The 14,766-nt window shown below is 42.1% G+C and overlaps 1 protein-coding gene across 2 annotated transcripts in view; it reads right to left on the bottom strand.

The window, feature by feature from the left end:
* Positions 1 to 14,766, bottom strand: part of ccny (cyclin Y) — a 60,983-nt gene that overhangs the window by 31,312 nt on the left and 14,905 nt on the right. For both annotated transcript variants that reach the window (XM_079489221.1, XM_079489222.1), the window contains exon 2: positions 3,081 to 3,155. In XM_079489221.1, coding sequence (XP_079345347.1) covers positions 3,081 to 3,155 — 75 coding nt within the window. The remainder of the gene's footprint in view (positions 1 to 3,080; positions 3,156 to 14,766) is intronic.

The following is a 14,766-nucleotide window of genomic DNA, read 5'->3' as shown; positions in this document are numbered from 1 at the left end:
GTGAATACACACAACCTTCTGCTCTGGGGACTTTTATGTTTTTGCTCTGGAGACCAATATCAGATCAATATAAGATCGATATACCACAATCGGGTGATCATATTCCTTCCCTGTTATTTACATTAATACTTAAATAGGGTAAATATGGTGTCAGTTGGGGCTTAGTGTGTATAGATAAGTAATTAGCCTTCCTGAGCCATGTGGCCCATGGCAGGAGCCTATCTCCTATTTATGTATTATGTATGTATTTATGCATGAGGCGGCTTGGTGTACAAGTGCATCCCCCAGCCATGATGTAGGCCTACAAGTACAGCCCCTGGACATGACACTAGTATGTCACATGCTGCACAAGTACACCCCCTGGACATGAAACTATATGTCACAGGGACCCCAATTCAACCTTTGATGCCGAATGCCAAGCAGGGAGGCATTGAGTCTCATTTGTATGGTTTTTATGTCCAGGACGCTGAGGGGCGGTGTAAAGAATCCCAACATCCCAGTCTCAGGAGGGACACTCCAACCCCAAGGCCACTGAGCTGGCCGTGTATAGGCACTCAGATGCTAATTAGGGATGTACCGATGAGAAAATGTGGCCGATAACCGATATAACCGAATATTATTATTTTCGCCATTCTGAACAAGGCTGAATTTGAAAAAAGCAATGCCTCTTTATTCCAAAACTAGGGATGAACCATTATTGCAATGTTGGCTCATATTCTAACTTTTTAACAGCTTGAATGTAGTATTTTTTTTTTAAATGTTCCAACTATTGACCCTTTCGAAAGCTTCCCCAGAAAACACTGATATAATTTGCAGCCTTCATCACAAAAGGCTTTTTCAGGTTTTTTATTTATTTATTTTTCAACATAATTATAATCAAATTAAATATCTGCTAAATCCAATTATTTTACCGATACCGATTACCGATTAATTGGTTTAAGGCCAATATCGGCCGATACCGATGTGTTTGCCGATTAATCTCAAATCACTAATGCTAATATTGCTCAACTAGGCCCACAAACAAGCAGCAGCATTGTGATAAATAATAGCGAGTATAGAGTAGCAGATTGATACCTCTAACCTGACTCCGCCAGATGGGGCAGCAGAGAGTACACTGGGTTCCCCCCTCCTGCTCCCATCCAAGGACTGTCTAAAGAGGACGAGACGCGAAGACCGTACGGGCGACGCCATGTTGCTTATGGTGCTCCATGGAAGGAAAGAAACATGCGCAATGGGCTATATGCAGCCAACACTTCCGCGTTCAGCTTCCTTGGTCTCAACTGCGCATGTTTCTTTCCTTCCATGGAGCACCATAAGCAACATGGCGTCGCCCGTACGGTCTTCGCGTCTCGTCCTTCTTAGACAGTCCTTGCTCCCATCTGGGAACTCTCAGGCAGACTTGATGCCCGGCCACAAAACGGCCTGGCCAATCAGCAGCAGCTATAGGCGGGATAGTTGCTGTGTACTCTCTGCTGCCCCATCTGGCGGAGTCAGGTTATGATACCTCAGCCTTGAGGCTGAAAACTGAGGCAGATGCACTACAAATCAAACGACAACACGTATCACCACAGAGGTTGGATAGTGTCTGCAGGGCTTGACATTAACCTTTTGTGGCACTTGTCCTTCGGACAAGTACATTTCCCATTCACAATTTTAAATCAACCAACTGTAAGTTACTGGTGAATAAATGTTTGAATTAGGGCTGTCAAATGATTACACATTTTAATCAGATTAATCACAGCTTCAAAATGAATTAATCATGATTAATCACCATTCAAACTGTCCAAAATATGCCATGTTCTTCTGTATATTGTTGTGGGAAAGGTAAGATAAATGTCAGAAGGCGGATATACATTTAACATACGTATGTATGTATATTTTTATTCTTTATAACAAATCCAGTGTGGTAGGATGGTGTCTCTCTGTCTCTCACCCCGTAACCAACATATGTTGGTTATTGCCATGCAGATAGGGCTAGATTCAGATCTAGTGCAGAGTCAATGGGATGTATGGGGCGGGGCATCCAAGCATGGATCATCTAATTCATTTCACAAATGAATTATCTCAGTTAACTCAGGTAATTTGACAACCCTAGTTTTAATATTAGATAAGTTAATAGCCCTAGAATGTCTGATCTGACATACATTTCATCATACATTCCAAATACACAGCCATAGATCATCTATCCTCGCACGGTTAGCAGAATGTCCTCGTCATATTAATTTTAAGTTCTGGCAGAAAACGTGTATTTAGTAAAATATTTTACTTAACACACATTTTCTGCCAGAACTTTCAAATGGATATGAAACTAGAGGACAATATCTGACTCCAAGTCTTAGGAATTAATTATTGGGTGAGTACACATGCAGTGCTACAAGTTTAAATGCCTACGTGGTCAACAATATTGGAATGGTGATAATTAGGAAAGCCAGACAATAATGCCAGACAATAGTGTTGGCTGCTAGGAGTGTCACAGAAAAAGTGAAACCAAGAGTCACTTGTCTAAGTGACTCTTGTGTAAGTAAAATGTTAATGCACTTGTAAGGTGATTTATTACTTGTCCTGGACACGCGGACAAGCCTTAATGTCATATCTGTGGTGTTTTTAACCCTAGAACACTTTTTTTTGCAGGCAGGCAGGTGTTCGGATAAATTTCACCCGGGTTTAGTGAAATTGCGAAGGGACACTCACACTGCATGATCAATCATTTTCACTCAGCTTAAAGAAAGACGAGATCCCTCGTCTTGGCACAGGCGGGTCATGGAGAGAAGAATGAGGCCCCGCGTTCTTGGCATACTTTGTGTTAACTTTTATCACCTTCAACTATAATCATATTGAGAGCTGACACTCTTTTACAGCATTGAATGCCCAGCTTCCTGCTCGGACAACTTCACAACAGGTATCATTCATACTGACCGTGATACTGACTGACAAGATACTGACCAAAAAACTGACCATGACACTGACGTGATATGGACCATGTGTGTGTGTGTGTGTGCGAGAGTGAGTGAGTGAGTGAGTGAGTGAGTGAGTGAGTGAGTGAGTGTGTGTGTGTGTGTGTGTGTGGGGCAGGTAATCACCGTCAGTCTGTGACTTGCTGAGGAAGATGGTGCTGGCTCTGGGATGGTCAGAGGGGTTGTACTCCATGGGCAGGTCTGCAGAGGAGAAGGAAAGAGAACAGCATTACTTACAGCAGAGGAAAGAACAGTGTGCAGATCATCAACATGTTGGCTTTAATTCGGCAGTGGTTCTCAACCCCTTTCATGTCAAGGGACCCCCCGAACTGTTATGTATTTTGCCGTGGACCTCTCGATTTGTGTTAAAGAAAATAATCAAAATGATTCAACCGTTTAAATAAAGTGCTTCCCTTCAGGGAGCACTGGAGTGTCATCAGGGAGAGCAGCCATTCGCCATAGGTGGGACAGGTGGATTTTGAAAGTGGGCCCCCTGATAATTGGCACAACACTATGATTTGTATTGATTATATAATATGAATATTAAGAAATCGTGATTTTATTGTATTTATTATTATTGTTATTATTTTTTTGTATTTATATTGCCCTTGATTTTTTTATTTGTATAGTATTGAATAATGCTTAAGTCGTTAACCAAGTTGTTGATGAAAAAAATTAATACACATAATGAATAGCTGCAGCCCTACAGACGGTGTTCCACAACACACACACACACACGGTAGGGTGCTGATGATGTCATTGCAACAGAAAACAGCAGGAAGGACCAACACCCACCATACTGTACAGTGGAGGAATGATGGACAAAGAGAGAGAAGAGAGAGAGAGAGAGAGGCAGAGAGAGAGAGGCAGAGAGAGAGAGAGAGAGAGAGAGAGAGAGAGGCAGAGAGAGAGAGAGAGAGAGAGAGAGAGAGAGAGAGAGAGAGAGAGAGAGGAAGAAGAGAGAGAGAGAGAGAGAGAGAGAGAGAGAGAGAGAGAGAGAGAGAGAGAGAGAGAGAGAGAGAGAGAGAGAGAGAGAGAGAGAGAGAGAGAGAGAGAGAGAGAGAGAGAGAGAGAGAGGAAGGAAAAGGCAGTAGGAAGAGAGAGAGGGGTGGGATGGGTGGGGTTAAGGAAGGGAGCTAGAGTTGGAGAGCAGACAAAGAATATGTTGCCAGCAGCGCTTGGGACTAGGACTGGACAATTAACACAAAATATATCGAAAACCGACATTTAGAACCAATCATGCTCATGAAGATTAATTAATAAAGATGAATCGAGAAGCAAGTTTATTTTTGTGGTGTTATCTATCAATGTTTTATGTATCAACGAGTCAACACAAAAAATGTTCAATATTTCTTTAGATTTTGTTTGTAAATGAGTCTGACAGAGAGAAACATACTATAAAATAAAATTGTGAATCATAATCGAGGCAAAAGTTTGAAATAGTTGTGGTATTCATTTGAAATCATATCGGCTCTACTTAAGAATCAAGTTGTAATCGAAGCGATTGGGTCAAACAATGTGATGCAACTGGGTGTGAGCTTGTACATCTGCTGTTTTCCATATTTTTGAAACATTTGGATAGTGACCGTCTGGGGGTTTTATAAATATTGAAAAATTGACATATTCAAGTAAAGTAAAAGTACCTCAAACTTGTACCGAAGTACAGTAATTGAGTAACTAAATGTACTTAGTTCCTCCTTTCCACCTGAGTGAGTGTGTGTGTCATTTGGCCGGGATGGATGTGCTCAGCACTGAGGGCAGCAGTGCAAGCTGCTGCTATTGTACAGCACATCTTTGAACTGCTTTGATTTTTTCTGAGAACAGGCACTTGAGGAACCTCAAAGGATACACATCCCACGCACACACACAGTACGCACACAGTCAGGGGCAGGCACACACACACACACACACACACACACTTCACCTTTTATTTAGCAATATTATTGCTAAATGGTACACCATACTTTTATGGCACACACACACACACACCCACACACACACACACACACACACACACACACACACACGCACACGCCGTACGTGCACACACATACATCCTCTTATCACTAAATTAAATTATCCTCAGAGGTGTCATCATGGATAAAATAATCAATACAATACACAGCAACAGAACACTTAACATGATGATTGTGTACTGCTAAGCCTGATTGACAGACAGACAGATCCGATGGGGTAGCAACAAGATAACTAAAAGCATTAATAGTAGAACTAGAAGGATGCAGAAAGATGAGGAAACAATAACAATATCAACACAGTATCAACAAGTCAATAATAGTATAGGCCTACAACAGCAATGTGTATTGCTGTACATTAATGCCAAATTCATGCTCTGTTGTGCGAAGGCATGGCGATCCAAAATAGCAGATCTACGTATATGCTCACAATGTGTCCCATCTGCAATGTGTTGTGAGCTTGTATAAGGGCTCCACCATTTAAGGTAAATTTCCTTGCACCGAACCCGATCCACTTTGCCCTGACTCAGGCTCTCACCCCATCTCTCGCTCTCTTCTCTCTCTCTCTCTCTCTCACCCACCTGGGGAAGATGCAACAAGGCGTGCCACTTCCTGCCTTTCAGGAAGTGGAAAGGAAATTAGGTATCGTGGGCTGGTGACGAGCACACTCCATTGTTAGAGAGGCAGTTTGGATAAAAGGAAAGAGGGGGCATGCTTGCTTACTGTGTGTGTGCGTGTGTGTGTGTGTGTGTGTGTTCAACATCATAATATTGTCCACTGGTAATCTATAACTTTATTTCCAAAATGATCTCCTTCTCCCTCTCTCTCAAAACCAAATAATGTATGTACAAATAAAGAAAAACGAGACCTTACAAAACCATACGAATTGTGCATTTGCGGGCAGAAATAGTCAGAAAGGTTAGCTTGGAAGTTGGGATAAAGCTTTTTGGGATAAAGCTTTTTAAAGATTTTGCCGTCACTTGATATAAAACCATTGGAAAAAATTGCAGCAAATGTTCAAATGCATTTAAAATTGCGCACATACATTTTTGTAGGTGGCCACGAATAGGCCAGAAATAGGTAAATAACCACAAAGTTACCGTTGGGTGTTGTGCCTGGCGGGAGGAGGATTCAGCCATGGTAAGTAACCTTGGCACAGTGCCTGGTGGCAGTCCGTGGCACTGGCGCCAAACAGCAGCGCAGTGACATTGACAGAGAGGCCTCATTTCTCTGCTGTCCCACTGTGACGTACCCTGAGGGGGGGGGGGGGGGGGGGGGGGGCTGGGGGGGGCAGATGGCAGAGATTGGCAACCACCCCACTCCATGCCCTGTGGCTGCCAGCCGGGTGCTGGGTTAAGTGATACCACCCAATTGTTAACACAGGAGGTGCTTCTTGTAATTAGGCCTGTCACAATATTGTAGATTGGCTATTTTAGGACTATAAATGAAACATTAGGCATTAGACACATTGCCCGTGTGTTCCCATGTTTGTGATCCAATGTCCTCACAAATGTAGTTTTGTGGGTTTTTAGAGCTTAGTTTTAGGGTAATAAATAATACAATGTATAGGTGCGAAGGTTGGAGATTAAGGAATGAAGCATGAGCGATTGTTTTGCCAATCCTTACGTCCTATTCCTATTATCCCAGTTACTTTTCATCATAACCTGTTCTTAGCACTCTTAAATCCTTGGATCACTTCACTGAACTCAGCCTATTGTTGTCTGACAAATGTTCATGGCAGCTACTCCCTCCCTGCAGGCCTGCATATTCACTCCATACTCAGTGACTGACATTGAGTGAGCTTGCATGAGTGTGTGCATGAGTGTGTGCGTGAGTGTGTGCGTGAGTGTGTGCGTACTTGTAGTTGTATCACTACATGTGAGGGCCAAATGTCCCCCACTATATTGTTGACATTAGATCAATGCCTTATCTATTGATCGTCTGAGTTTCCTCTATCTACGTCTTTGCTGTTTGATGATCAGCAGGTTGCTGCCTTGCAAGGTGTCCTCTGCCATCTGTGTGTTGTGACTAGTTGAATGTAACGTAAATTATATAAACGACTTGGTTAAAGGCACTAGAAATGCAGAACATTTACAATACACACAGCTGAGTGCGGGATCAAAGCTTCCTTCCTCCTTTCTGTTCTTAAGGGTTTAAACTCCCTCTGAGCTCCCATCGATGGATGGGGTGGCAGCTGACACACAGCATCACCACGCATGCACTTTCATCAAAGCAGGGAAGATCAACCTTTATCTGCCTGGGAGGTGCGCGTGTGCGTGTGCATGTGTGAAAACATAATCCCTTTCCTGTGACTGGAGCCTGTTTTACACTTAGTCCTGTGCCAAAAATGGCTGATACAAGCTCACAACGCGTTGCGATGTAACCTGTGAACTTGTAGATCCGCAATTTTCTAACTATAAAGTATAAATTAAACAGTTAGGCAAAATACATTGCATGTGTGTTCCCCTGATTTTTGACCTTTGTGGGGATCCAATGTATATACGCACAAATGGCTGCAGTGGCTGAATGGCTGCAGTTAATGGCCCTTCATCAATTTGTCGTACTGACAAATGGCCAGATCATTCTGTGTCATTCCCTAAGGCTGACTGAACACTGTAAGCACAGAGCTGCTGCTAACAATGCAACCTTAACAGGCTGGGAAATACCACAGGGTGCTGACCCCTGCCTCCAGCCACAGAGACAGAGACAGAGAGAAAACTGACAAACAAACAAACAGAGGGGGTTCACTACTCTGCTATTAAAGCCCTCTGTCCTACCTCATTAGCTCTCTGACCCTCTTCCCTCTCTCTTCTAGACACACACACACACACACACACACACACACAGACACAGACACAGACACAGACACACACCTATGATGGCAATTTTGTATTATGCAATGTTGCCTTTTTTCTCCTTTGTAACACCAACCAGCCTGAGTTCTACTTAGTTGTTAACTAGCCACTGATGCCCAAAATCTGGCATCAGTCGGTCTCTGACTCTCTAGTCAAGGGAACCCATTTCCAACTAATGTCCACATTTCAGGACTACGAAATGTAGCGCACATCTTGAAGCTTAGCTTTTGTTGTACAAACACAAGATTACACATGCACACACAGACTTACACACAGCCAGACACAGAACCGGATAAAGACACACGTACACACAGCAGAACTATGAAGGTCAGCCATAAGCTCAGATAACTTGAGCCAACAAAGCCTGTACTGTACAATCAATAGCAATCACTTAATCAGTGCAGGAACCAAGAAGTTGGCCTGTCAGTTACCCCCATCAACTAACTGTAAATGAGTCTTGTAGACTGTGTTTACAGAGCTTTCTGTGTAATTATATCCTGGTCAACACACCTGCCTTCCAGAGGCTGCTTTCATACTGTAGCATAGCACAGGGGTTCTCAACCCGTGGGTCGCGACCCCTCTGGGGGTCGCCAAATTATTTTAGGGGGTCCCCAAATTATTTTCAAAAAAAAAAAAAAAAAAAAAAAAAGTTTAAAAAAATATATATTTTCACGATTTTTCAAAAATAGCAGACCTACAAGCTCGTAGCGCGCCACTCGGTGGCGCGCTATGAGCTTGTAGATCTGCTATTTTTCAATAGCTAAATTATAACAATGCTTAAAACACCAAAAGGGGTTCCCGCCCAAAATGGTTTAAGGTTATTGTAGCAGTCAATTTATATTGGGGGTCGGGAGGGGGCGGGGCGGGGGTCCCGAGACATTGCCAAAGCATTTCCGGGGGTCCCCGGCCAAAAACGTTGAGAACCCCTGGCATAGCAGGAAACAGTTTTTTTCTTCTTTGTGTTCCACACAAAGGGCTCTCCTACCTAAGTTGAATCATGGAATTAAGTTTGTGAACTGTCCCTGTAGCATAGAACAACTAGTCTACACCAGCTCAACTAGATCTACGTCCACGAAACAAATATTATACCATTGCTGAAAATTGTTTAAATATGTAGCCGATATGTAGCCGAGTTGGAATAGCGGCGCTGGCGTTACATATAAGACAAATTTGCACTTGGAATGGGAAATAGATGGGGAGAAATGGAATAGGTAGGGTTTTTTTGTATTTCATTTGTAATGCTAGATTACCGACATTTGTGCACAGCAACACTCTTGAAACAAAATATTGCATAGTGGGTTTGAGCTGATTTTAATGCCGATCAATGAAGTCACCTTAATTCAAGTTAAATATTGGGGCATTTCATGTGATCTACCTGCACAGCCTTTGTGATCTACTGGTAGATCACCATCTACATTTCGGGCACCCCATGTCTACATTATTGTCTTCATTGTAAGGACATTAGCATCAACGTTTCTCTAAGGTGGTGTGATTATTTTAAACTTGAAGAACCATAAATCCAGCTATATCCACAATGATTCTTCTAGCATGTAATTATAAGTCATTTAAAGATGGAGTGCCACTTTTTTTGTATTTTTCCAGTTTTTCATGCGTCTATGAGGTGACAGTACTTCATTAGACACCCTGGAGTCGTTTTTATGTGCAATGGTGTATTGACTTTGTATTTAAGGTTTCTTCCTGGAGGCTGACCCCTTGACAGTCAAACGGGCCAATGAAATAAAGAGTAATATAGTGACGCCATACTATCAGCCCCTCCCCTAACCCCTCCCCCTTTATCATACAACTACAGCTGTGGGTGCAGCTTCAGTTCAGGTGGATCACCACCCATCACCACCCACTAGGCAAACCAGGCATACTTAATGAACTGGTGGTGTCCACATAAAAGCATGATTTTAACAAATACTGTACACTTTTTGGAAAAAGTTCTTCCCCCTTATATTATAATAATACCTGATGATCATGTTTTAGGGTGGCACTCCATCTTTAAAGCATAGATTTTAAATACATAATTATTACCAAAATCATATAGTAAGAAGAAGCAAATGAGGCAAACTAAAGAGTCATTCATTCAGACATTGCACTGTTCATGTGTGAGGTCCACTATTCACACATACCTCACATTGCACTTCCTGTCTGCCTGGACAGATGGACCACACCATCTTCCTGTTCTGACAGGAAGGTCACATCCTTACCTCACACGGGGAACAGAGTCCACTGATAATGATACCACCTCCTACATTCCAGGGCTGATCGATACGACTTCAAATCAATATCACGGTTATTTCAAACTTTTGCCTCGGTTACGATCAATGAACGATTAAAACACAAAATAGTGAAAATGGAAGATCTACAAGCTCACGCAACGTGCCGCGCCGCAATGTGATCTTGTAGATCGCCAATTTTACACGGCACCATTGTACCATTAAGTATAATACAGTGAGTGGTTAAGCAGACTAATCGACTTAGTCGATTATAATAGCATCTATTAGAATTTCTTTCATGTTTATTTGTTGACATATATGATATAAATATATAAAAAACAAACAACCTGCTTCTAGAATATTCAATTAACCTACTTGAGGAAGATTAAGTCGGATTTTGGTTCCCTGGCTTAAATCAATTTGCATGTTCATCGTGCACGTGCGCCCATTCATGCACAGCATGTATACTGTAGCATAGGTGTTGAATACAGGCAACGACAAACATCAGTCTCAGCGTTAAAATTCAAACAGACTCACGATGCATTTGTTCATGTTTTCTGATTGGTTATGTGAGCATGTTCAGCCTACATGAAAAGAACCTGATAAGCGCCTATGCAACCACTCAAAACAACTATTACCGGACTTTTAAAAACCGGGACAATGTTGTAGTGAATGTGGAAAACTGGGACATATTAGTGTTTTAGAGATATTGGCTGGGAGTCCTGAGACTCAGCTCAGCCTTAAACCGGGATGTCTGGTCACCTTCTGTGTAGTACTTTGGTTAAAGTCTCTATAGTGTCATTGCTTTGCCAGGCAGCATACCTACTGATGTGTTACATAGGTGATGTGCCTTTCTTGAAGCATAGAGGGGTGATTACTTTCAAAGCTGACCAATGACTGTAATTAGGTGAGGTTGGAACACAACAGAACAGAACAGAAAGAACAGCGGCGTCAGCAAGGTTTCACTCTCGCCAAGTACTGTAGCAGCCCACTCGCGCTCCTTAGCAACTGCAGAGGGATTTGCGAGGCCAGGCAGCAATGGCAGGCTACCAGGGGGACAGACAGGAGGGACAAGCCAGCTAGTATATCTGTACTCCGAGAGATAAAAAGGAATACAGGGAGCGAACAGTGTGAAATGTGTGCGGCTGTAGAAATTTGTAATTGGCTTTCTTTAACTAAACACTGACATTACTCATTGGACAGATGCTTAAGTGGTTATTTTTTGGTTTACAATTAAAAGGTTTTTGTTAAAAGGTTAAAGCACTATATTCTGCTAGTAATCATTGCTTGTTCAGTAACAGGCCTCTATATTATAATAATTGATCTGGTCTGACTGTGACATGCTGAATTGACTTCCATTGGAGCCAGTGGAACAAGAAGAGACTTTCCTACCAGTCAAGTAAACACTAAAGGAAGTTGGAGGCATGAATGTCCAGTGAAAGATGTTCCACCACTATTTTTTACTCAGGCATTTCCGGATGTCTGATTGTGTTTTTGTTTGTTTGTTTTGTTTTTGTTTCGTGTATTATTTGCTGTCTTGATTGTATAGACCTCTTTCTGTTTTGTATGAACTTCCTTGTTTTATTTCTGCTTTTATTTTCTGTATGTAAAGCACTTTTTTCTCTGTGAGAAGTGCTATATGAATAAAATGTACTTACTTACTTACACTCTCTCCCTACTAGTTCATTTCAATCCAATGTTAATATGCATTATGCAATGACATTCATATTTGTACTCGTTTTCTCATGTTTCTGTCTCTCTTCCTGTCTCAAAGTCTCTCTCTCTTCCCGTCCGTCTGCCTCTCTCTGCGTTGTGTTCCTGTGTCATGCTGTGTTAGGATCTGAGAACGGCAGGACAACCATCTGTGTGCCAAGCTCTGTCACACTCATGCCTTTGTTGACATTTACACACAGGCACGCGTGCGCGCACAAACACACACACACACACACACACACAAACGCAAGCATGCACACACGCGTGTCACGATCATGACATTTCCGTTAACGATTGTCAAAATTTTGATTAACGATTTAATTGTGTTTTTGCCATTTAACATGTTTCTTTTAGGATTCATAAAAAAATTGCACAGGTCAGATAATACATTTACAAAAAAGAAATTGGGTTGTCCCGATCCGATCACGTGATTGGGACAACCCTAGTATCATTATTATATTCATATCATGATATTAGACTGGATATTGTCTGTGATTTTGGCATAAGTGTAAGTTCTACAAAAATATAAATATCGGATCGAGAAAATTTGGTATCGGCAGATACTCAAAATCAAATGATCGGAATCAGGAGCAAAAAAAACGTGATCGGGACAACCCTATAAAAAAATCATAACAGAAATAGTACATGTACAAGCTCACAATGCATCACAACTGTAAACAGAAACACAGACACATGCAAGCACACACCTACATTGGTCCACACACACATGCACCAGCCTGCTGTCACCATACAGTGACCTGGGAAAGACCCTGCAGAGTGGAGAATGAACAAGCTAATGAAATAATGTGTCAGGGCTGTCATCCACACTGCAGGAGGGAGACAACCTCCCTGTCGCTCGCTCACACACACACACACACACACGCACGCACGCACACACGCCCGCACGCCCGCCCGCACGCACGCACGCACGCACGCACGCACGCACGCACACAAAATATGAAGATGTGATGATAATGAAGATGGCAATATTTGGACATTAGTGTCACACTATCCCCAGCGCAACCCTGAGGCCATTCTGCAGCAGATAATTAGCTCCACACCTGCTACCTAAAGGGTAATGTACTTCGTTGTGCCGGTGTTGCACACAAAAAATAGCCAATGTACAAGCTGTGGATTTGACAAGGGCGTGGTGACGTGAGGCCCTCTTAGCCGTTGTAAAATCATGGTAGACCATGGCCTCGATTACCATTACTGAACGATTATTAATAAAAGAAAAATAGTCACATTACTAGCTTGTAGATTGTAGCTATTTTTGACCACTACCACTGTACAGTACAAACAATGAAGTATAATAGAGGCTTCAGTGGTTAATCAGACTAATACATGTAGTCGATAAATTAGAATGTTTTGTGTCGATGCATTGATAAGAAAAACAAATCTTGCTTAATTATTATTCAATTTACTTATATGAGCAAGATCAGTCAGTTATTGGTTCTATTATTGGTGAATACTTGCAGAGCCCTACTCCAAACCTAATGGGTATCTAGTAGTGTGTGTTGCATGTACTATCCAGATACAAGATGTAATTTCTAGCCCTATCTCCCAGCCCTACACATCACATCATCTACCCAGTGTCCTGCCCGTTGTATTGAGAAGATTGTGTGCACATCTCAATGCCTATATTTAGGCCAGGTGCTGGATGTCAGGCATCAAGGCAAACATCAAGGAAGTAAAGAGAAAGAACATCTGCACACTAGTTTCTAGAGCTCAGAGACTTACTTTATTTAGAGTCAACAAATTGCAACGTTTCGACCTAATAGGTCTTCATCAGGCAAATATTGAAATATTTGCCTGATGAAGAAGACCTAGTAGGTAATAGACTATATACTTTATGGGAGGAAACTTTTAAGAGAGGGGACAGGAATCTTGCGCCTTGCCAGAGTCTTCACTGCATACATGCTTTTATTTGTTATTGGTAATAAGAGAAGTAGCCTACAACACTATTGCCCTGGGTAAATACAGAATAGATATTATATTTAAAAGAATCACTATATTATCCACAAATGGCTCAATAAAGGAGAGGATGTTATACTATTCATTATACATGTCTTAAATTGACATTGAGCTTTTTGGTTAAATAAACATTTGACCTCTTATTTAAGTTATTTTATACCGGAATCGATAAGCAGAACCGGAATCGGTACCGGATTCGCAAAAATCCAAACGATACCCATCCCTAGTAGTAGTAGTAAATAAAGTAAGAATCGGAGCTCTAGAAACTAGTGTGCGGATGTTCTTTCTCTTCCTTGATGTCTGCCCGTTTTATTGCCTTTCAAGGATGGTTTCACCACACATGTCCCCCACTGCAGCCCTGAGGCCAATCACAGCACATAATTAGCCCCACACCTGCTAACGAACACCGGCAGCTCTGCTGGTCCCATCTGACCGGCACATGCATGCTCAATTACCTGCTGAGATTAGCCTCAGCTTTTACTACAAACACCACAACAATGCTACTCTCAGTTTCTCCCTGTGCTACTGTACTGGTATATTACATTACATTCTGCCAGGAAAATCCTGCAGAAATGTCTGCAGATTTAGAAGTTCACTTGTGAGCTTGTACAGTCAGCAACCCTAGTATGCATATTATAGGGTTAGAGTGGTTAAACTCATTTGGGAATCTATATTAACACATTTAGCTGGAAAGCCCCTCAAGGACACCTGGAGGTCCCCGGACCCCCCTTATGAGAACCATTGGTATAAGGCACATGTTGTGATTTATTGATTTAATTTCTATATTATATAAAATATGCAGCACTCATTTCCTCATTTCCCGCTTTGGGGGCAGTTGCAGGGTATTCCCCGACCTTCAATCCACACAGTGACCATTCATTGGACTGATTAGAGATGTCTTTATCTAACCCTATAACTTCATAAGAATAGCAGCCATTCACAGATAACAGTCACATGGCTGACAGCCAGCCGCATGCGCTGCGTGCACCGCATGGAGAGGAGGAGGAGGGGTCAAGTTGTTTGACTTACAAGTTCAGGGATTCCTTCAGACCACTTCTAAAATCAGTACTCTAGG

Source organism: Electrona antarctica (assembly GCF_951216825.1).
Source record: "Electrona antarctica genome assembly, chromosome: 20".
In the NCBI taxonomy this organism is placed as follows: domain Eukaryota; kingdom Metazoa; phylum Chordata; class Actinopteri; order Myctophiformes; family Myctophidae; genus Electrona; species Electrona antarctica.
This window is presented reverse-complemented; position numbering and strand designations above follow the sequence as displayed.